At 41.3% G+C, this 21,483-nt stretch overlaps 1 protein-coding gene across 2 annotated transcripts in view; it reads left to right on the top strand.

Moving 5' to 3' along the window:
* The window catches only part of LOC119723113 (epidermal growth factor receptor substrate 15-like 1), a 36,755-nt gene that overhangs the window by 10,156 nt on the left and 5,116 nt on the right, over positions 1-21,483 (top strand). For both annotated transcript variants that reach the window (XM_038193650.1, XM_038193651.1), the window contains exons 3-17: positions 5,823-5,960; positions 7,074-7,169; positions 7,328-7,408; positions 8,679-8,804; positions 10,178-10,237; positions 11,200-11,406; positions 12,748-12,905; positions 13,495-13,669; positions 13,993-14,154; positions 15,158-15,367; positions 17,217-17,366; positions 18,274-18,474; positions 19,315-19,392; positions 19,902-19,971; positions 20,812-21,129. In XM_038193650.1, the coding sequence (XP_038049578.1) occupies positions 5,823-5,960; positions 7,074-7,169; positions 7,328-7,408; positions 8,679-8,804; positions 10,178-10,237; positions 11,200-11,406; positions 12,748-12,905; positions 13,495-13,669; positions 13,993-14,154; positions 15,158-15,367; positions 17,217-17,366; positions 18,274-18,474; positions 19,315-19,392; positions 19,902-19,971; positions 20,812-21,129 (2,230 nt within the window). The remainder of the gene's footprint in view (positions 1-5,822; positions 5,961-7,073; positions 7,170-7,327; positions 7,409-8,678; positions 8,805-10,177; positions 10,238-11,199; positions 11,407-12,747; positions 12,906-13,494; positions 13,670-13,992; positions 14,155-15,157; positions 15,368-17,216; positions 17,367-18,273; positions 18,475-19,314; positions 19,393-19,901; positions 19,972-20,811; positions 21,130-21,483) is intronic.

The raw sequence follows: 21,483 nt of genomic DNA, 5'->3' as shown, positions 1-21,483 counted from the left end.
GTCCGCATTTATCATTTTGCCTTTTGGAAAGAATCTACTAAAGAATAGCGAGGTTGGCATGTCAGGCTTGTCCAATTTTAATAACTTATGATATTGAATATAATTTGGGACATTTGTGTCACGGAAAATCAGTGGCTAAGCCGTATTTTCTTGGAATTTTTAAAAAAAGATATTACACAAGTACAAACATGTTGGCCGTGCAAATTCCAGTTGTGTAGCGTGCAGTTGAGATTCAATTATAATTTCCCTACTGCATATCATTGACATCATTTCCTTATTGTTGATGAGTTGTGTGCCAATGAGGTTTCCGTGTGACCTTCCTGGGTAATTAGAATTCCAAACGACGCGAGAAAACCACTAGACAAAGCATTGTTAATATACTCGTACCGGTACATGTATCTGTTCACAGTCACTACGTGTTGCTGTAGAGTTGGGTTGTTGAGATTCGGCGAATTGAAATCTGTCAACAAAAGGGCTTGATTGGAATTAGACTGGTAACCTAACCTCATATCACACCTGCCAGGACTGGCACTGCCCACAGTGATTCTGAAATCTGATTGGTTGCTTGCACCTTGACAATGCTGTTACCTGCAGTCTGATTGGCCCGACTTGACCAGCATGCTCATGTCATGCCAGCATAATGCATATTCATGAATATTTAAATTAAGTTGACCTGCATCACAGGTCAATCTGCTAACAACGCGCTTCCCGTTCTCAGACTGTAAATCTCCTGTGAGGGATTTGGAGAGGTTATGTTCAAGGGAAGGTTGTAATAACCTAATATCGGGTGATATGTGTCTGCCCGGCGAGCGTGAGGCTCTGACGGTGAGAGGATGTCGCCGGCCCGAGACAGGGTCAGATTACAGGTCTGCTATCAAGACTGCTTGATGGCGGAGCTGCGAAAAAGCATATCAGTGACAAAACACACCTGATGGTTCTGCCTGAAATTTTCATGGGCGACTTTGATGAATTCAAAACTGCGAAATTTCCAATAACATAGATATTCTGTATCCACGTTAGAAATTCAGATACATTAGAAATTCAGACATGTTAGAAATTCATTGCAAATACATGTAGTACTATTATGGAAAATCAGGAAATCAAAATGTACATATAAACATTTACCTGATCTGTCCTCATATGTTATTTTTATTTTTCAAACTCAACAGTCAAAATCCAAACCTTAGGGGCCTAATCTTGTCAACATGTTTTTTGATGTTCCAGTTTTAAGTACCGTAAAAAATGTGCTTTTTGGTTACAGTATAGCAGGCAATAGTTCTTGGCATAGGCCTACTCAGAAAGATTCAAAGCAAAAGTGCCAAAGGTTTTTGGATTCAGTGGGGAAGATTCCTTTTACCAAAATTAAACCCTTTTGTTTGATCAGTCACAGACAGTCAAAAAGTCAATCCTGTTCCCTTGCTATGCCTTTCACCAACAGTCAGATCATGTTTTTTTTTTGGTAGGCATTGTGACAGTCAAGTTCCATCAACAGACAAAAGCAGGTGACTGGTAGGCACAGCTGGTTTATCAATCTCCTACAGTCAAAGCATAGCTATATCAGGTTTCATAACAGTCACAGCCAGTCAATCCTGCTTTATGAAGGCAGGGAGCACTCAACTGTTAAAAATAGTCATTTGATTTATTTTGACTGCTGGGCTGGCCTTGTTGAAATTGCCAGCCAGAGAGTAGGGGTTATAAGCTGTGGTACAGTGTACATACTACGCAAGTTAAAGATGGACAAAGGGTCACAGAAAGCTTGTAATAAATCAATAGCTTATGTCAAGTAAATTAAAAATAAGAAAAAAAGGCTGTACATAAGAAAAGAAGGTAAAAAATCAAAGTCTGTTCAATTTGTGATGGAATTCATTTGAGGAAAAAAGACAAAATCTCTTTTTTCCAGATGTTTCCAGAAAAAGCCAAAGCCAAGATAAGCTAGAAACTTAAATTGGAATTCCTCCAAAATGTCTTGCGTGTAATTAGTTTCTATGAGACTGCACCCCCACAAAAACAAAACTACACAGCCTGTATTATCATACTAGAGTGGCGAGACTCCAGACACAGGAAGCATATATGCCATTAAGCATCGGACGGAGTAGACGGTTGCCTAGCAACCCGGAGAGGATGGGAGGTAATCAATCTGCCAGCCCGCCGAGAAGGCGGATATAAATAAAAGGCCGGGTTAATGGAGATTTGTCTGGTCGCTTCAAAGGGCAAATCTTACAAAAAGGTTTTTCCTTTTTTTCCCCTTTCTAAATTCTGTTGTCACTTCCCATGAAATGGCATGACTGTACATGTATGCTGTTCAACACTCTGCAAAGAGTGGCTCAAAATAGCTCATGTACATGTATGAGGTGACAAGCCAATAGAATTATTTTCTCGGAATCAATTTTGCAATGCTTTAAAGGTAGAGTTTAATTTGCAGCTATCCAAAAAGTAACTGACAAGTTATTTTTGAAAAGCTTACTTGATTTAAAGATAGTAATGGTACTAAACTCTTTGTGAAACTGTTCTTTCTGGCATGCTGTCATTTTGAAGAAAACAATAAGAGAAGGCCATTTCCAAAGACGCATCAAATGACACATTTTTGGAAATTTTTATTTGTAGTTGGTTTGTCATTTGGCGAATCCGTGAATGGGTGTGCGCGCACAAGCGTTGACACGACGCATGCATACGTGCGCGTGGTTGTTATAATTCGTAGGTTTGGTGCGTGACTGGAATCGGCTGAAAAAAATTGAGATCCTTGAATGTTGTGTTCTTGAAATGTATAGCATCTAGCAAAAACTTCTTCAGGTAAAGTTGTTACGCACCTGTCTTTAGATTTTGCGCGCTTTTGTTGCTTCAAACGAAGCAAATGCACAAATGACATATGATCTAATCTACCTTATTCCTTCTAATTAAAGTTGTTAATTATATTCAGTTCTTGATGTCTCGTGAACAAAGTGACGATTAATTCTGAAAAAGTATGCAATGACTGCTGATTAGAGCTTTCCTTTCACATATGTACAAGTATTGGAGGAAATGTAAGAAAGTGAACCCTAAAAATAAAACAAAGTAATGACTTGACAACACTGTATGCTGTAGGTACACGAACATATTTTCCAGTATTCAATCCTTTTCTTGACAAGCTGAAAAACACAGCCTTTCTAGAAGTAACTGAATAATTTGAAGAAATCAGGTCATGTTTTTCAATGTTGATTTGGCATAAAAAATAAACATGTACCCATGTTACAGCAGGTCAGTGAAAAGACATAACAGATCATGAGTTCTTCCTTGCTCCATGGTTTAAAGGGAATATACATCATTTGCTTTTGCTGTAATTTTCAGAAATGGATGGAATTGGGGGGGTTGGAAATATATAGCAAATATAGTTACACTGACTTTTTTGAGGTTTTGGGTTCGAAAATGCTATAAAAACCAAGAAAAACAATCATTTTCCTGTAGTCTGGTTCCCTGACTCCATATAAGAAGAAACAGAGCAGTTTACATACATTGGGGAATTGTAAGGTCAGGGAACCAGTCTAGCTGGCTTGTACCCGTTCATAGGTGTGTAATCGATTGCAAACAAGTGCGATGGTCAACTGGGGCCAGTATTTGAAAAAAAGCCAGTTTTTTTCCAACGCTGATCGGCCGATCAGCGTTGGAAATTGATACAAAAATTCCACTTTTCTTGAAAATGACAGTATACCAGGTGCCATGATTTTACAGGATGCTTTACACTGTCATTCACTAACAGTCCAGCAAGGTATTTCAAAATGATTTGGTAGTTTTATTTTTTGATGTTTGCAAATGTTGTATTTTCCCTTTAAAGTAATATTGTTTAGTTTTACATTTCAGCAACAGCGCCCTCAAGCGTCAGGAAATGCAACCAAAATTGAAACGGTGGAAAACAATTCACTCAATACTAAAAGGGCATTTGTATGCATTTCAGAGGCATGGAGATACGCCTAAAAATTAATTTCAGTGTAAAACTCATAGTTTGGTTCCTTTAAACCTACAAGTGGTCTACATGTAAGTGGATCAGACTACCTCTAAACCACTTGACTTGACCACTCAACTTACTGTAAAAAATATGATGCCCCGCATAGATACTGTAAGTGTAATGGTGCATGGACAATGATTTCCTGCTTCCGTAGTGGATTGGCCCATGAATATCCAGTAGCTGGGTTGAACAAACAAAAACATCTGTTCAGTATGGGTGGGGACACATGCCATGTCACAATGTTAGTAGATTTCGCATTCATTATTGATATTGAAACGAAAATCGGTAGGTTTGATTTTTTGCTTGATTTCTAAATTCCAAATTTGCCTTTAAATAGTTATGAATAATTTGGTTATTTAAGTCCATTTTCATGTGTTCCAAGTAAACATTGAGTATGTAAAACCGGAACAAAACATAAACATGTACTTGTACATGTATGTGCTTTTGAAATTACAATTGCACAATGTATTTTGTACATGCTTTAAAGCTATAGTCCATCATTTGCAGCCATCCGAAAAAGTAACTGGCGTAATAATTGTTGAAAAACATACTTGGTTGAAAGATAGTAAGGGGACTAAACTCCCTGTGAAATTATTCTTTTTCGGAAGCTGTCATTTTGAAGTAATCAACGGAAGAAGGCCTTTCCAACAGTGCGTCTTAAGACGCACCGTAGGAAAATTTAAATTAGTAATTCGTTTTGTTATTTGGCGAAGCGCACGCAAGCATTGGCACAACGCACACGCGCGCGCGGTTGCTATAATTCGTCGGAACAGTGCGCAACGTTGCGTATAGCTGCAATTCAAAACAATTCAAAACATGATTCAGTAACTTTTGATTTGAAATTGAGATCCTAGAATGCTGTTTTTCTCGGAATATACAGCTGAAGCTTAGCTGAAACTTCATCAGGTTAGTTGTTCAGTATCCTTCATTAGATTTTGAACACTATTGTTGCTTCAAATGAACAAAATGCACAAATTACAAATGATGGACTATATCTGTTAGTGATTTACAAATGTGCATGTTCATTGTACGGTACATGTACAATGTATGTATGCTATACAGGGCAAGGCCCTGCATCACTTTTGAAAGATGTGCACGTCTCCGTTTCCTTATCAGATTAATTACCAGGTTATCATGTATGTTATGTACATGTACATTGTACATTATACGTTATACATCACCTAATGGTTAGACTGGTCCCCTTCCCATATATCAGAACCGATATTGTTGGGAATGGAAACCAGTGTACTCATATTTTCAGAGGGTTACAGACACCCGAAATAGAACAAAAAAGGTAGTTTGTTTGGTTGGTTAGAATAATACAAATTGAAAATTTGTTTAGAGAAATAAAATTAGAATGTTTAAAGAGCACCGACACTACATCTTTAACCCTCCTATGCAAATATACATTGAGTGCCAAGTTGTCCTTTCAGTCAAAATCAATCAAGTGACTGTTTTCAACAGTAGGCCTAAAGAGCTCCCAGCCTACATAAAGCAGGATTGACTGGCTGAGACTGTTTATGTAACTTGATGCACCTATGCTTTGACTGTAGGGGATTGATAAGCCAGCTGTGTCTACTTCTGCCTGTTTTTGTATGTTGACTGAATTTGACTAGTCACAGTGCTTGCTTGAAATATGATCTGACTGTTGGTGACTAGCCTGTATAAAAGGCATGGCAGGGGAAGAGGATTCATTTTTGGGCTGTCTGTGACTGTTCGAACACAGGATGGTTAATTAATGTCCACAATTGGAAGCCAAAGAGGAGGACGAAATCTACATCTGTCACCGTGTTTGCCACCCAGTTTGTGACACCATCTGACCTCCATTGTGTTTCTCCCTCAGGTTGATAAGACAGGCATTGGCAAGATCGGGGCCGTAGATGCGGCATCTTTTCTGAAGAGGTCCGGCCTGAGAGAGACACTACTGCATAAGATATGGGAGCTGTCTGACCCGCAGGGGAAAGGACACCTAGACAAACAGGTGAAGAACAAACAGACTCATGACAAATTCAGCAGACAGATCTATTAGTCCCTGTTCACTGTGCACTTGGGAAACAACATGTACCGGTGCATTCTCCACTGCCATACTGCTTGTTCCAACCGCGCGCATTAAAAGTGCAGGCACGTATGTCGGATGTTTGTGCACACATGTCGGACATAAATCATGGTTGTGATTGGTCAGACATCATGGGGCGTGGCATGATGGATCGGCCTATGGGCTCCGTGCGCAAACAATAGAGGGTACTTTTTTAGCACTTTTGAGGGCCTAGTTGACGGAACACACTGCTTGTGTACACACACTTGTACCTTCCATACCTACTGTGGACATTCCTTTGTATTCGTGTAGTTAAGAAAAACTGGGGAAAAAAACACTATTACTTGCACTGTGAACACTCTTTCAACCCGAATTTTCGATCATAATTTCCTTGACTGTGCTCTTCATTTTGTTGTTACAGACGTTACAATAAAATGTTGCGGACGTTACGTGTCTGAGTTCATACATGTGATGAAAAATAATGTCCCCAATCATGGTATTCTAAGTTCTGTGTGATATTTTCATAAAATATTAACCTTTCTCTCTGCCTTAAAAACAAGAACTCACAGGAACACTTGCATTTTGCATGTGGATACAAGATGCCCAAACGACTACCTAAAACAAATAATTAACCCAAAAGCAACACATTTTACCACATTCTATCTCACTGGCACACCACTCATATAAAAAGCCTTGTTGTCCCGTTTCATTTAATACCACATTTTGAGATTGTGATGCTTGTAGTTCTGAATATTTCATAAGTTGTCAATTTTTTCAGTTATTTCCACTTTCCCTAGAAATGCCCTACTACAGGATGTCAAAAGGGGGGGGGGGTGTCATAAATTGGGTATATTTTTCTATTTGTGAAATCACCTTGGCCATTTGGTCAGTATGACCTCATTATAATTGCAGTATGCATTTGAGACAAATTCAGTCCGCCCTTTCACTCAGTGGATTAGCAACTGGCCCAATCTGATCGACCTAGGGCACAGTATTAGAGTATTAAAGGATTGGCATTGATGTTGATGATTTTTGTTTAATACTCCTTTTCATTTTAAGGGTTTCTTTGTGGCCCTGAAGTTGATCGCTTTGGCGCAGAGTGGACGCGACATCGTAGTATCGAACCTTACCTTGCCAGCACCGATCCCTAACATGGTAAGTTGAGCTGGGAACCAGTCGAAAGCAATATACAGTACATGACGTTTTGGCTGGTAACCAGTTTTGCTAAGCAAATATATATTCTGTACTTAGCCTGTTTTCTGTAAGCTTCTGGTGTTTGGTGATGGTCTTTCATTTCTCTTGTCTTATAACAGCAAGGATCTGGTGCCCAGAACTCCCCTTCCATAACTCCGCCCATCAGTGGAGGGTCACCAGACCATGCGTGGTGTGTCACAGTAAGTAATACCATGTCTTGTAATTTCAGAATTGCAGGTCCTCATAGGTGCTCATAGGTCCTCACAGGTCCTCACAGGTCCTCACAGGTCCTCACATGTTCTCACAAGTCCTCACAGGACCTCACAGGACCTCACATGTCCTCACAGGTCCTCACAGCTGCTCACAGGTTCTCACAAGTCCTCCCAAGTCCTCACAGGACCTCACAGGTCCTCACAGGTCCTCACAGGTCCTAACAGGTCCTAACAGGTCCTAACAGGTCCTCATAGATCCTCACATGTCCTCACATGTCCTCACAATTTTCTGACGTAAATTTACTTTTCTTTCTTGATTTGTTGTTGTGACAGTACATGGCAGTAAGCCAATGAACAACCCTTGCTCACAAATGTTTTCAATGAGCAAATTATTGGGTTCACAGTTTGAAATGAAAGCCCCTAAACTGAATTGTGTCTTCCCAGAATGACATCACAGCAACAGCGCCCTCAGTTGTCCGGAAAAGCATGGAATTTTTAAAAAAATGTTTAAGGGTGCAACCCTGTATTAAAATTCCCATGGACACCAGTGCTAAATGCCCATACTTCAAAATTCTTTTAAAAATACTCAGAACTCTCACAGGTATTTAAACTTCACAGAAAAATGACGATCAACATGTCCTCTTTCATTTTCTTTTCATTTTTTGTGGGTTGACCATTGACTTTTCGAGATATTTTCACCCGAAGAAGACAACCCCTATTTTCCCCCGAAGCGGAAAAGTAGCCATCTTGAAAAACGATCCCTCCACAACATGGCAAAATAGCACCAATTTTGAGCCCAAAAACATCCAAAATGCTCAGAGTTGGAAGCCCAAGTCTGGGCCAGAGGTTTATTGCCATATCTCTTCAATTCCCCAATTTTATGGCTCTCACAACTCTCTAATATAGAATATTTTGAGGGTATAACTTTTATTCATGAGCTCGGCGGATGGATTTAGGCCTATTTACCCCGAGTGCACCCTTAAATAAGTGCACTTTTCAATAAAAATTAAACCAAAAGGGGATGTCAAATAGTTTTCATACATTTGTGTTCCTAAGAAAATTTTACCGCATGGCCCCTTTATTAGGTTAGCACAATTTTTGCCAGAGTTACAGTAGCATACATTTTCTGCCAACTGCCACGAAATTGGGCCTGGTTGCAAATGTGAGCAACCTTCTTTATTTGATGATACAGTTGTAACAACAATGAAAATATAAAAAATTCTAAAAAAAATGAGACTTTTTGTCTGTGTGTTTTTAGCCGGAGGAGAAATTAAAGTACGATGCCATCTTTGATGGACTGAATCCCATCGAGCAGAGATTGTCGGGCGACAAAGTCAAGACTGTCTTCATGAACTCTAACCTTCCTGTTGATGTACTTAGTAGGGTGAGTGAGGGGCCAAAAGCTCTTTCTTTGGGGGGGGGGAGGGGGATTGTCAAATTTAAAATTGGACAAGGGTAAGGGTTGGTACATGGGACATTCTATAAATTTGGGGTCCACTTTTTTTTTTTTTTTCTGTCCCTGTTACATCTGGCATCTGTGATTATATAATTCTGATGCACTCCTTCATGCAGTCGTCCTCCAAGAGTTTGTTGGGGTGTTTGTTTTTTTGTTTGTTTGTTTGCTTATTTCCAGTAGTACAACAAAAATACAATGAGAAATTACAAGAAGTTGATAAATTATACAAATCAATAAGATGAAATAAGTACATATGGGGGTTACATCCAGAGGAGGTAAAACCCTCCTGTAACAGAGCACCCAGACTGCTGGTAAGTGCTGCATTGGGTTTGAATTAAGATGTTTATTTACTGAGAGAGTGATTATGAATTGGAAACCATCTACAAAACAAATAGTAAATCCTTTGAAGTCATTCTTAATGATACTTGAATGGCAAATTACAAGGTAAGAGGGACAGCACAAATGTCACCCTATGTTTATAGAATGACCCACATACTTAAAGCTATTGTCCATCATTTGCAGCTATCCGAAAAGTAACTGGCGTAATTATTGTTGAAAAACAAACTTGGTTGAAAGATAGTAAGGGGACTAAACTCCCTGTGAAATTATTCTTTCTGGCAAGCTGTCATTTTGAAGTAATCAACGAAAGAAGGCCTTTCCAATGGTGCGTCTTAAGACGCACCGTAGGAAATTTAAATTAGTAGTTCATTTTGTTATTCGGCAAAGTGCGCGCAAGCATTGGCACGACGCACACGCACGCGCGGTTGCTATAATTCGTCGGATCAGTGCGCGACATCGCGTAGCTGCAATCAGCTAAGTGAGAACGTGTCTCGGACACTGAATTAAGGCCCAATTCAAAACATGATTCAGCAACTTTTGATTTGAAATCGAGATCCTAGAATGTTGTTTTTCTCGAAATAAACAGCTTAAGCTGAGCTGAAACTTCATCAGGTTAGTTGTTCAGCACCCTTCTTTAGATTTTGAGCACTTTTGTTGCTTCAAACGAACAAAATGCACAAAGTACAAATGATGTACTATATCTTTAATGCACAAGTCAAAGCAAGACGAAATCAACGTCACAACGATTGTATTTCCATTGCGATGCTGGCTGTTGCTATAACAAATAGTTGCTTACATGTAAAATGGGCGGAGCTTAAGGCCAGAGGCGGAAACGGCCTATTGGTGTAATTCTTGCTTAGTGTGTGTCGGTTCAAATGTCATTTTTTTCTTGGAGAAAGGTGCTGTTTAGATGAAAATATCAGATGCAGAAAATGTTATTATTGATTTTGTTTTGTCTTCAGATTTGGGACCTCAGTGACATTGACAAAGACGGTTTACTAGACAGGGATGAATTTGCAGTGGTAAGTTGAGACGTTAGTTAATGGTGTGCCAAGATAAAACTATAATGTCTTTGTTTTCAAATTTGGAATACAGGGTAAGTAAAAAAAAACGAAACCCAAATGTCGGGACTATTGTTTTAGTGAAGTTTTGCATGTAGCACTTTCAAAATCTAGGATATGAAAGCCCAATTCATAAGCTTTCATTTCGTACAAGAATCATTCACATTACTCATGTACTTTCCAAGTTACGGAATTTTAAACACAACCACTGTTTTAAAGTTCTGTCCACGGATCACAAAAAAAGGTGTGCGTTCTATCAGCAAAAAGAAAACAACATTCACACACATCCCTATGTGATTTGTTTTCGTTTTGCTGAAAGAAAACTTACCTTTTGTGATCCTTGGACAGAACTTTAAAACAGTGGTTGTGTTTAAAATTCCGTAACTTGAAAAGTACATGAGTGATTTGAATGATTCTTGTACTGAAAGAGAGCATATGATTTGGGTTTTCATATCCTAGATTTTGAAAGTGCTGCATGCAGAACTTCACTAAAACAATGGTCCCGACACTTGGGTTTCGTGTTTTATTTACTTACCCCTGTAAAAAGCTGTATCCACTCTGAGTGATCCCCGTTTGCTATTTCCCGGGTTCCTAATGTTGCTAGCATGGTGACTTTGGGCATGATCCCTGGCTACATGGTATATATGGCTTCTGACTAGCGCCCCTTGAACAAAGACATTGACAAAATTAGTGAACAACTAGCATAGGGCTGGATAGCTCAGTTGCTAGAGCACCGGAACGGCAATCCGGAGGTCGCAGGTTCAGACCCCACTCCAGTCAATTTCTTTGTTCAACTTGAAAATTATTATAATGCACCTTTCCCTTTGTGGTTCATATGCAAATAATAAAATTTTTGGTAAAGCGGAAACTCAGTGGCCGTGGAACTTGTCAGTGTGATGCAACTTTTATTGGGGTTGTTGCAGGCAATGCATTTGGTGTACCGAGCCTTGGAGAAGGAACCCACCCCCATGACCCTCCCACCCCAACTCATCCCCCCGCCCAAGCGCAAGAAACCCCCCATGGCGGGGGCCGTCGCCGTCATGCCTGCCGCCATGTCCACCAAGAGGGCGACACCACCGATTCCTTCCGATGGGTCGCCGAGAGGATCTCCAGTACTAGCCACTAAACAGGTAATAGTGGGGCAACAACCAGTATCAAATGCCACCAAAAAAAAAAATTTGAGCGATTCACAATGCAGTACCCCACCAAGAGTTTGCCATGGAGAGTCCATTTTTCAAGTTAACTGTCGACAAAACGTGGCCCATTTGAATGAGTGTCAGTAGACAACTTGAGCTAATTTGTTATTGATTGGGGCATAGCGTTCTGCTGCCTTACAAAAAACACCATATTGAAAAGAAAAGGGCAAACAGATACTCGAATCATATGCTTATGAATCTACTGACCGAAAAAAAAAAATAATAATTTCAAATGTCCCGCGCTGCGAAATTGTTGACCATCTCCCACAATGCGCTGGGAGAAATGAACTCTCAGTGGCAAACTCTTGGTGGTGCACTGCATTGTGAATCCTCCGAATTGAAAAGTTACTAATTGTTTTTTAACAAGCGTCTATGTTATAGGGTGGCATGGGTGGCTAGTGGGTAAAGCGCTTGCCTCTCACCACTGTGGCCCAGGTTCGATTCCCGGCTTGGACCATATGTGTGTAGAGTTGTGTGTTGGTTCTCTCCTGTGCCACGAGGCTTTTTCTCCGGGCTCTCTGATTTCCTTCCCCCCCCCCCGCAAAAATCGGCTACCTATCGGGGTCCAAGAAAATAGATTAATTAAAGGCTTATAGATTAATTAAAGGCTGATTATTAAGTTGCCTGATGTCCACACCCTGCCTTATGTTATGAAAAGTTGTGGGGTGCTGTGGTCCAATGGTTACGGTGTTAGACTCGTAAGCCGTGGTACATGAGTTCAAATCCTGACCGTTGGAACATGGTGCTTGTACTCTTGAGCAAGGCACTTTACCATTATTGCTTCGTCCTTCGGATGGGACGTAAAGCTGTAGGTCCCGTGTGATGTGTAATGCACGTTAAAGAACCCAGCAACACTTATCGCTAAGAGAAGGGGTTTGCCCCGGTGTTTCTGGCAGTGACTGCTATATGTGCCGCAGCACCTTATCAACCCTTATAAGGTGCTACATAATGGGTCTCATATTTCTCATAACTTTATTTTACCTTTCTTTAATGGTAGACATAATTTCCAGCGCCTTGAGTACCTAATTGTTGCGCTATATAAGACTCGGGTATTATTAAGTTGCAGTAATGTAGTCTGTTCAAATCTATCACAAGTCAGTCACAAGTCCTCCAGTCCCAAGTCAAGTCACAGGCTATTCAAATGAACTGTGGACAACAGCATTCCTTTGTCATTGTTCACCCCCTTGATACTTGTGACCAGACTGGTGAATTGACTTGTGAAATTGACTTGCGGCTGGACTAAACTACAACACTTTCATGTTGTGACTCCTTCAGGAGCAGAGCACGTGGGTCGTAACGTCGGAAGAAAAAGCCACGTGGGATCAGACATTCAGCCTGATAGACACCGACAAAGACGGACTGGTCGGAGGCGAAGAGATCAGACCGCTACTACTACAGTCAGGACTACCCCAGAATATACTGGCACAGATATGGTAGGTTTTGAAGGAAGGGCTCCTGTATGTGAGGCGTGCTGGCAAAATGAGACAGAATTGGGCAGAGGTTGAAATGAGGGTTTGCAGGTATTAGGAAAGAGAATGAAATTCTCCTTACAGTGTTTACACTTTCCAATCTACTCCAGTCAGCTGTTTGTGTTCAACAGGTGAGCCTTTCCTTTACTCGACGATAAGGCCAAAAAAAAGAATAAGTCGGTCTCTGGTCAGCGCGGGCGTCGATTTTAATCATGCGCGTCGATCTTTTTTTTTTCAAAATGTTCCGCGGTAGCTCCAACAGCGCCCTCTATTTCCGCACCTCCTCAATTTTTTTTACCAAAGAGCACCAAGGAATGGGAAATTGCACCAAGGCAAATGATAGAAAGCACCAAGGCAAATTATGGAGGACACCAATGTACATGAGGACACCAAATAAGGAAAATAGTACCCCACCTTGTCTGTACAATCCAAGCTTGAAGAAAGAAAAAAAAAAAGCCGCGTGGCCGCGTCAATTCCGGAACTTTGGTCTGACCAGAGACCGAATTTTTTTTTTTTTTGGCCTAACCTGGAATAAATGTTCCTTCGTTGACAGGAATCTGTGCGACACCAAGCAGACAGGCCAGCTCAACGCCGAGCAGTTTGCCCTGGTCATGTACCTGGTCAACCAAGCCAAAGCAGGGACCAACCCACCCCAGGCACTGACGCCAGAGATGGTACCGCCGACGCTAAGACCTAAGCCGGGCAAGGCAGGCATCGGTGGATTACAAGTAAGCAGAGATAAAACTTTTTCCCGATCGTAATCAGAATTCCAGCTTTTTCAGGTTTATTTCCAAAAATACCTCGCAAAGTTTGATTTTTTTGTACTAAAATTTCAACGAATAAAATTCTCCTAGAGGTTTTGACTTTTTTAGGCAGGATTTGCGGAAAGTAAAGCCCAGCTGTTAGTTATTCATGGGGCTTGATCCCCAGTTTGTTGCAGCTCAGTGATTGTTTTTTGAGGATTCGAAAATAAGTCCTGTCAAAAAAAAAAGACAAAAATATTAGAGTTCAGAGCCAATTTTAGAGTTTTTTCCTGTGTTGTTTTTTTTAGGATCTAGCAGCCGGCCTAGGCTCCCAAGGGGACTTCTCAGCCATCAAGGAGCTGGACGCCATCAGCAAAGAGATTGAGAATCTCAGCAAAGAGAAGAGCCAACTGCAGATTGACATCCGGACGAAAGAGGAGCACGTCAAGATGAAGACGCTAGAAGTACAGGTAAACAATACGACCGACAAGCAAGAATAATGTGCTTCCATTTGCTAGTTAGTCTTTTTAGCTCAGTACATAGTTCAGGTTGACTGCACACTGTGAGTTGTTCCCCTTGAGAGGCGAAAGAAATCAAATGTGAAAGACATTTGCCTCACGGCCTTGCGAGGCAGAAAACTCACCAAAAATTCTCTGCACACTGGGATATTTTGTGAACTACGTGCTGAGCAAATGGCCTCGAATTACTGTTTGCTCAGCAAGTAGATGTTGTGTGTGGCGGGCTTTACTTATGAAAGGCCTTGTGTTTTACTTGTGCCTGGACGGGGTGAAGGGTGTACCGCTAATATCAGGAATATACAAAAACCTGTCGAGATGAAGACTCAACAAGTACCAGGCATGCAACTTTTCCTCGGATCCGCTGATTGCCACTTTTTTACTTCTCATGAATGCAGTTAGAGATTGAAAAACACTGTACAAAGTCTTGTGTGGCTTTGAATTTCCTCGTTTTTTTTCCTCTAAATTCCCACTTGCATGCCTGAAGTACAGGCAAACACTGAGGGTTGGAAGGTGGAAAGGGTCAGGAAGTGGGTTTAGGGTGTATCAAAAACATTACAAAGAGGTTCTGCCCTTCACAGAGAGCTGGATTTTTGGCCCTTCCCAAAGCCAGGGGATGGGGGTGGATCCCCCTTAAGATAATTTACGTCCAATGACAGATTTTTTTTTTATCTAGCAAACATCTAAAGATATGCATGCTTAGTATACTTCAGTTTCAATCCAATTTGGCCAAGGCTTTGTTACTGTCGTCATTGGTAATTCACACCACAGTCCATGAATCAGAACATTTTTCAAACCTCTTTTTTTTTTGTCTTTTTTTTATTTATTTGAAAATGATTTTCAGTGGTTTATACAGAAGTACTAAAGACTTCATTTTCATAACCTCAAAGCTCAAATTTTCATAATTTCAAATCATGAAACCTTGGTTGAATTTCCTTGTTGTATTCCTGCCACCTAGGGCCTTCAGAGCGAGTTGGACAAGTCCATGACCCAGTGCCGGCAGCTGGAGACGCAGAAGGCCGAGGCCCAGAAGAGATTAGACGAGCTGGATCAGCAGCGGACTAAGCTGGAGGGATTACTGTCGGAGGTCAAGCAGCAGTGCACGGACACCCAGCAGGACGTGGATAATCTCCAGAATCGGATATCCTCCCAGGAGACCAGCATAAAGGTATGACGATGTCAGATTAAGGAGATTAAGAAATGGGATTAAGGAAGAGATTAAAATGTATGATATTATGGACTGGGATTAAGATTATGAGGTCAATCTGCAGTGCACGGACACCCAGCAGGACGTGGATAATCTCAATGGGATTAAGGAAGAGATTAAGGACAAGATCATGCAATGGGATTGAGGAGATTATGAGGTCAAGCAGCAGTGCACTGGGACCCAGCAGGACTTGGATAATCTCCAGAATCAGATATATCCTTCCTGGAGACAAGCATAAAGGAATGTTGAAATTGAAGAGACTGAAGAAATCAGATTTAGAAGCAGATTATAGAATTAGAATGAGATTAAGGAGGAGATTATAGAATGAGATTAAGGAGATTATGAGGTCCAACAGCAGTACACCGAGACTCAGCTGGGTAAGCTGCAGAATCAGGTATTCTCACATGAGAGCAGCATAAAGATATGTGGAGATCAGATTAAGATCATAGTTTGTTTGCTTTTTGCGGACAGTTACAATTTGGTACATTTGCAGTTTTATGGGTGAGTAAAGCCCTGTCCGCACTGGACTTTTTTTGGTCAAACTAACCGAGACTATGGGTACTTTTCCCATTTTAAGTCCAGTGCGGACAGCCTAGGACGATTTCCTCTCGGTCACTTTTCCTGAGTCCAGCGGTTACTTTTACTGGCCAACTGCTGCCCAGGAAAACTTCCCACGCGCCTAGGAAAACTGACCAGGTCACTTTTCCCAAGACGATAAGTCCAGTGCGGACAGTGCGAGTCGGTAAAAGCGGCTCAGGAAAGCGTACATCCGGCCCGAGCGCCCTGTTATGCATACAGAGACCGCACGAACATGCACGTGCAGTGGCCGAACATTTTGTAGAAACACGCTGTTTGCGGTGTATCATCAAGTCCGAGCGGTAAAATCTCGTTAAAATATACATTTCAACGGACAAATACATACACAGAGAAGAGAGATCACGTTCTGAGAATTGATTTGCGGAAATTCTCTTTCTCCACCGATGTATGTTATTTTCTACGATCCAAATTCGTCCTGATACGCTACTGTAGTCATGCACGGAACATCATGGTCCGGTACCGTATGTAGGCCGTAGTCACTGGTTCCTGGCCCACATCATAGCTTCGATTCTGTAAGCATGCGATGGGAACCAACGAATACTGATGGCACTGCTGCCGCACGGAACATCGTACAGCGGCATGGCTTCGACGATGTGCATCACAAATGCGTCAGAATTATAGGCCTTTTCGTCAAGATTTAGCGTGTCAAGATGAAATAATATCGTGTAAACGATTATGTTGTGCATGCAAATGGCGTGTGTAATATTACTGTGCGTAGCGGCAGCTGAAAATGTGATTGGCAATTTGTTTTCTGTGTACGGTGAGTCATTATACTGACACTGTGACAGCTCAGTTACTTCTCCCACGCGGTCTGGGTAAATTTTCCTGTGTCGAAAGTCCAAGTGCGGACAGTGGTCACATTGTACCATTTCTCATTTTACCATCGTCTCGGTAAAACCTTCCCAAAAAAAAGTCCAGTGCGGACACGGCCGTAGGGGTTCGTTTTTGGTCAATTTTTTTTTTGGGGGGGGGGGAACCACCGACCAACACCCAAGTGACTTGTAGAAGGTCTGTTGCTAGAGCTTAAAAAACATTAATGTGTCCTTGTGGATGTCTACTTTTGCCCAATACGAGTTGCAAAAATTACCACTCGGTGGCAACTTCTTGGTGGTGCACTACAGCACATATGAATCGCCCCTAATATACCACTGTTGATTTATTTCCCCTAATACTTTCCCTGTGTCTCATTCCTTTGTGCGATTCCATCCTCTAGGCTCAGGAGGAAGAGCTGAAGACTGCCCGGGGAGAGCTCAACAACCTGAGACAAGAGGAGGTCAAGCTGGAGCAACAGCTGGAGTCTGGCAAGACCCAGCTAGACATGGTCAAGGAGTCCACTAAGGGAGTGGAGCAAGATTTTCAACAGGTAACGTAGACTCCACGTATCGGGTTAATATATAAATATTGACTGCTCCGAGGTTTAAAGTAGACAACCATTGACATATAAAGTTGGCATATCCTGTAAAGGATTCAAGCAAGAATTGCAGACAGGTATTTAGATTCCATATATCAGGTTAATATACAAAGTATTGACTGCTTGAGGGATATAGTATACAACTATTGACTGCTGGGAGTAAAGTAGGCATATCCTTTAAAGCATTCACGCAATAATTGCATACAGGTATTTAGACTCAACATATCAGGTTAATACAAAAAATTATTGACTGCTTTGCCATACATATGGGTAATATAAAAAATATGGACTGCTTTGAGGGGTACTGTAGACAACTATTGACTGCTGGGAGTAAAGTAGGCATAATCTGTAAAGGATTCAAGCAACAATTCCAACAGGTTTTAGACTTCACATTTCAGGCTAATATAATAAAATATTGACTGCTTTCAGTTGTATACTATACAAATATTGACTGATTTGATGGATAACATAGGCATGAAGTGGGTGTCTACTAAAGAGGTTGAGCAAGAATTTCAACAAGAACATGTAACTGGGCTCCCAACATCGGGTTTACTGGGTATATAGAAAATATTGACAGCTTCAAGTGGTATAGTAGCCATGTTGTTGGAGTGGAGCATGTTACACGATTCCAGGCATCGGGTCAATATTCAAATATGGCATGGTTTGAAGGTGGATATGCGATATTTTCTCCCCAAAGTATTGGAAGTTGCCAAACTAGTTCAAGATGCACAGCTGAGAAACCTTCTTACCTTTATATCTCAGGTTACTTTCAATTTCAAAAAAAGAAATAAACTGCTGTCATTTCAGAATATGTTATGTTTTTAAATGTCTTTCAATAATATCTTCTTACTGACCCCAGCTTCAAGCCAAACTGAAGAGCCTCGTAGAAAGCAAGAACCATTTGAACAGCCAGATCCAGCAGTTGGACCAGACGACGCTGATGCCGCCCGGTATCCCTCACGCTAACAACAACCAGGGTACTATCCAGGGGATCGAGGAACTGGGCCCCCTCAGTAGAATATCCTCCATCGATACTGATCTCCTCAGCACCAGAGCAACGGTGAGTCTTCCTTATTGTTACACCTCATGCATATATGTATGAGCCAAACGCGCTTCTTTCATTGGTCAATGTTCCAGTGCGTCAGGGAAATAAAATTATAGCTACCGGTCAGTAGTACAGGGGAAGTAGTACCCAAAGATTAACTCCTAGATTCTCAACCTTGTAGCAGTAGTAATGCTGGTCAAGCTGCTGGTGGTGGTATGTAAACCCATACGACAGACCAACTATTATGGCCGTTCCCAATGGACCGATCCAGAAAGCACCGCCCCGTGGTATTCTGACCAATCACGGCCGTGATTTATGTCCGACGTGCGTGCACAAAAGTCTGACATGCGTGCACGCGCGTATGATGCACGCGGCAGGAAAATGCAGCATGGCATTGGAGAGGAGCACGTGTTAATTTGCCCAGTGCGCAGTGGGAGGGGCTTACTGGATCGGTCCATTCGTGGAACTTGGGAAACTGCACACACATATTTCTGACGTTTATTCTGGAGGTGTGCCAACCCAATGCAAAAGGCTGTCAGTTTAGGGGTACTGTACCCATCCTGACAGATTCCAACAAAACATGCCGTTGGGGTTTGATGGGTTGAGTTCTGTTAGGGTTAATCTGAAAGGAAAATTATGAGATTCATTTTTTTAACTTCATTGAGACATTTCCACAAAGCTATGACTGTAAAAAAAAGATTAAGATTGAAACAAGAGCATGCTTGGGATTTTAATTACGCTTACCAAAATAAACCAAAATAGATACAAATGCTTTTTCTTGCAAAATGAAAATACTATTGCTGCAATCTTTCCTCATCAATGTGACTCTTCACATGCTTTTCCCATTTTGCTCAGGCGGGCAATAGCCCAGTCAGTAGTGTTAGTGGCTTTAGCATGACGTCCGAGAGCAGACAGACCGAGGACGACTTCAAGGTAGGTCAAAGGTCACATAGGTCAAGGTTCATGAGCGTAAATTGACCATGGGCTTGAATTTGAAACAAGAATTTGTGATTGTAGATGTAAGTATGCTTTGCATCATTACAAAACACAGTGGCACACAAAAGCAATGCACTTTATGCTTCGCCCACATTTCCGATAAAAATTCTTTGTCCATATTCAGCGCTCGAATTTCAGGTATAAAATCCACGAGCGGTAGCTCATAATTGTAGTAGACAAGTGACATTCATTTTACAAGACTTGTGCCAAAATTTGTAGGCAGTAGACAAAACAAAAAACAGGTACAAAATTTTAAAACCAAGTAATTTAGAAGGACGTTCTTTCATTGTAAATGATAAAGTTTCAAGAATGATGAATGTTAGTTTAGACATTTTTCACCGATCTGCAACAATCTATCGAGTTTACCAGGTATATTATAAACAGTTTATTGTGTTTGATGTTTTTCGCTGAAGGTTTCCCTAAATGTTTACCCCTTACACCTGCAGGATGATCCATTCAAAGGCCGAGACCCATTTGCTTCCGACCCCTTCCAATCGTCAGATCCGTTCACAGAAGGTAAGTGTTTTCCAGGTTGATTCTCGTGTCTCCCTAGGGGAGCCGAGAAGGTCCTAAGAATTTTGTATTGGCCTGCTGAGCAGGGGTAACACTGATGCAGCACTTTCCAGCGTAAACAGTTGTGACATGTCACCACAAAATAAACATAAAGTTAGAGTTGTTAATAATTGAGAGATATTTAAACTTCTGGATTCTGTAGAACAAGAGCTTTCGAATGGTACATAACACTTGGGGCTACTGAGTTCAGTAATGGAAATACAGATCGCCAACTAAATTGAAGTTGAAGAAGTTATTTTGGAAAGAGTGTTGCATCCTGACGCCACTTCAGCGGTTGTGTACAAAGTCTATGGAGAGTCAAGACAATTTTCAAATTTATTTCCTGACAAAATTGGAAATTTTTCTCAGTCCCAGATTCATGTCTTATCGTTTTTGCAATGACTGACCTTCATTGAGATGATATATTAAGAAAAAAATGGTGTCAGGTTGGCACATTTTTATTTCCGTTATTTTTGAGAAAACAGCATTTCAAAATCACGCTGTTGTACATGTTGTATTACGATGAACAGTCAACTAATAAAACAGGATGAAAATAGGTTTTAAAGATGTTTCAAGGAACAAAAACAGTTGGGAATGGTATACCAGGACTCACAGATAATGGGTCACCTGAAGAGAAAAGAAAAAGACCACTCCTTCAAGTTTTGGCTTTGCCGCACTGTACTCCAAAATTGCAATTTCTGACTTTTTGCTCGTGTCGTGGTGACAGGTCGCATTTAAGAATATGTGCCCATTATAAAGGTATCGTTTTAAAACATTTTTATGTCGTGTAAACTTCACCCACAGATCCCTTCAAAAACGAAGGCTTCTCATCCGACCCTTTTGGTGCTGACCCCTTCAAGAATTCAACGAGCTCGGACCCCTTCCCAAGCAGCACAAGCTCGGACCCCTTCCCGAGCACCACCGCCGACCCATTCAACTCCAAGACGACCCCTGACCCGTTCAAGGACATGAACTCTGACCCCTTCAAGGGCGGCGACCCCTTTGGGGCCAAAGCTGACGATCCATTCGCTTCTGCCTCTTCGTCGGCCGGGACTGATGATCCATTTAAGAGTAACGATCCTTTTAAGGCGGGAGGCACGACCACAACTTCCACGACGGACGGTGAGCTTCAAAACCAGATTGGACCATATATTTTCAAAGAGGTTTCCCCTAAAATGTAATGCCTTTTTGTTGGGAAAACTTGGGAAAAAAGGATTAAAAAAAAGCAGTCATCTTGACAAAATGTAGCAGGTTCAAGTCTAGAGTCTGTTGCAGGGGTGAGATTTGGGGGCAGTGAAAATCCACTAAATAAGGCCAAAAAAAAAAAGTCTTCGGTTTCTGGTATGCGCGCGCGTCGCCGTAGCCATGCGCGTCGGCAAAATGAAACAGTTTTTTTTTCAATACAAGATGACGTCTCAAAACCGCCAAACTCACTGGTTCGACTGGAATTCTGCTGCTGCACAATTTTAACGTGTT

Source organism: Patiria miniata, unplaced genomic scaffold, assembly GCF_015706575.1.
Source record: "Patiria miniata isolate m_02_andy unplaced genomic scaffold, ASM1570657v1 HiC_scaffold_16, whole genome shotgun sequence".
Classification (NCBI taxonomy): domain Eukaryota; kingdom Metazoa; phylum Echinodermata; class Asteroidea; order Valvatida; family Asterinidae; genus Patiria; species Patiria miniata.
The sequence above is the reverse complement of the archived record's forward strand: the minus strand, read 5'-3'. Positions and strand labels throughout refer to the sequence as shown.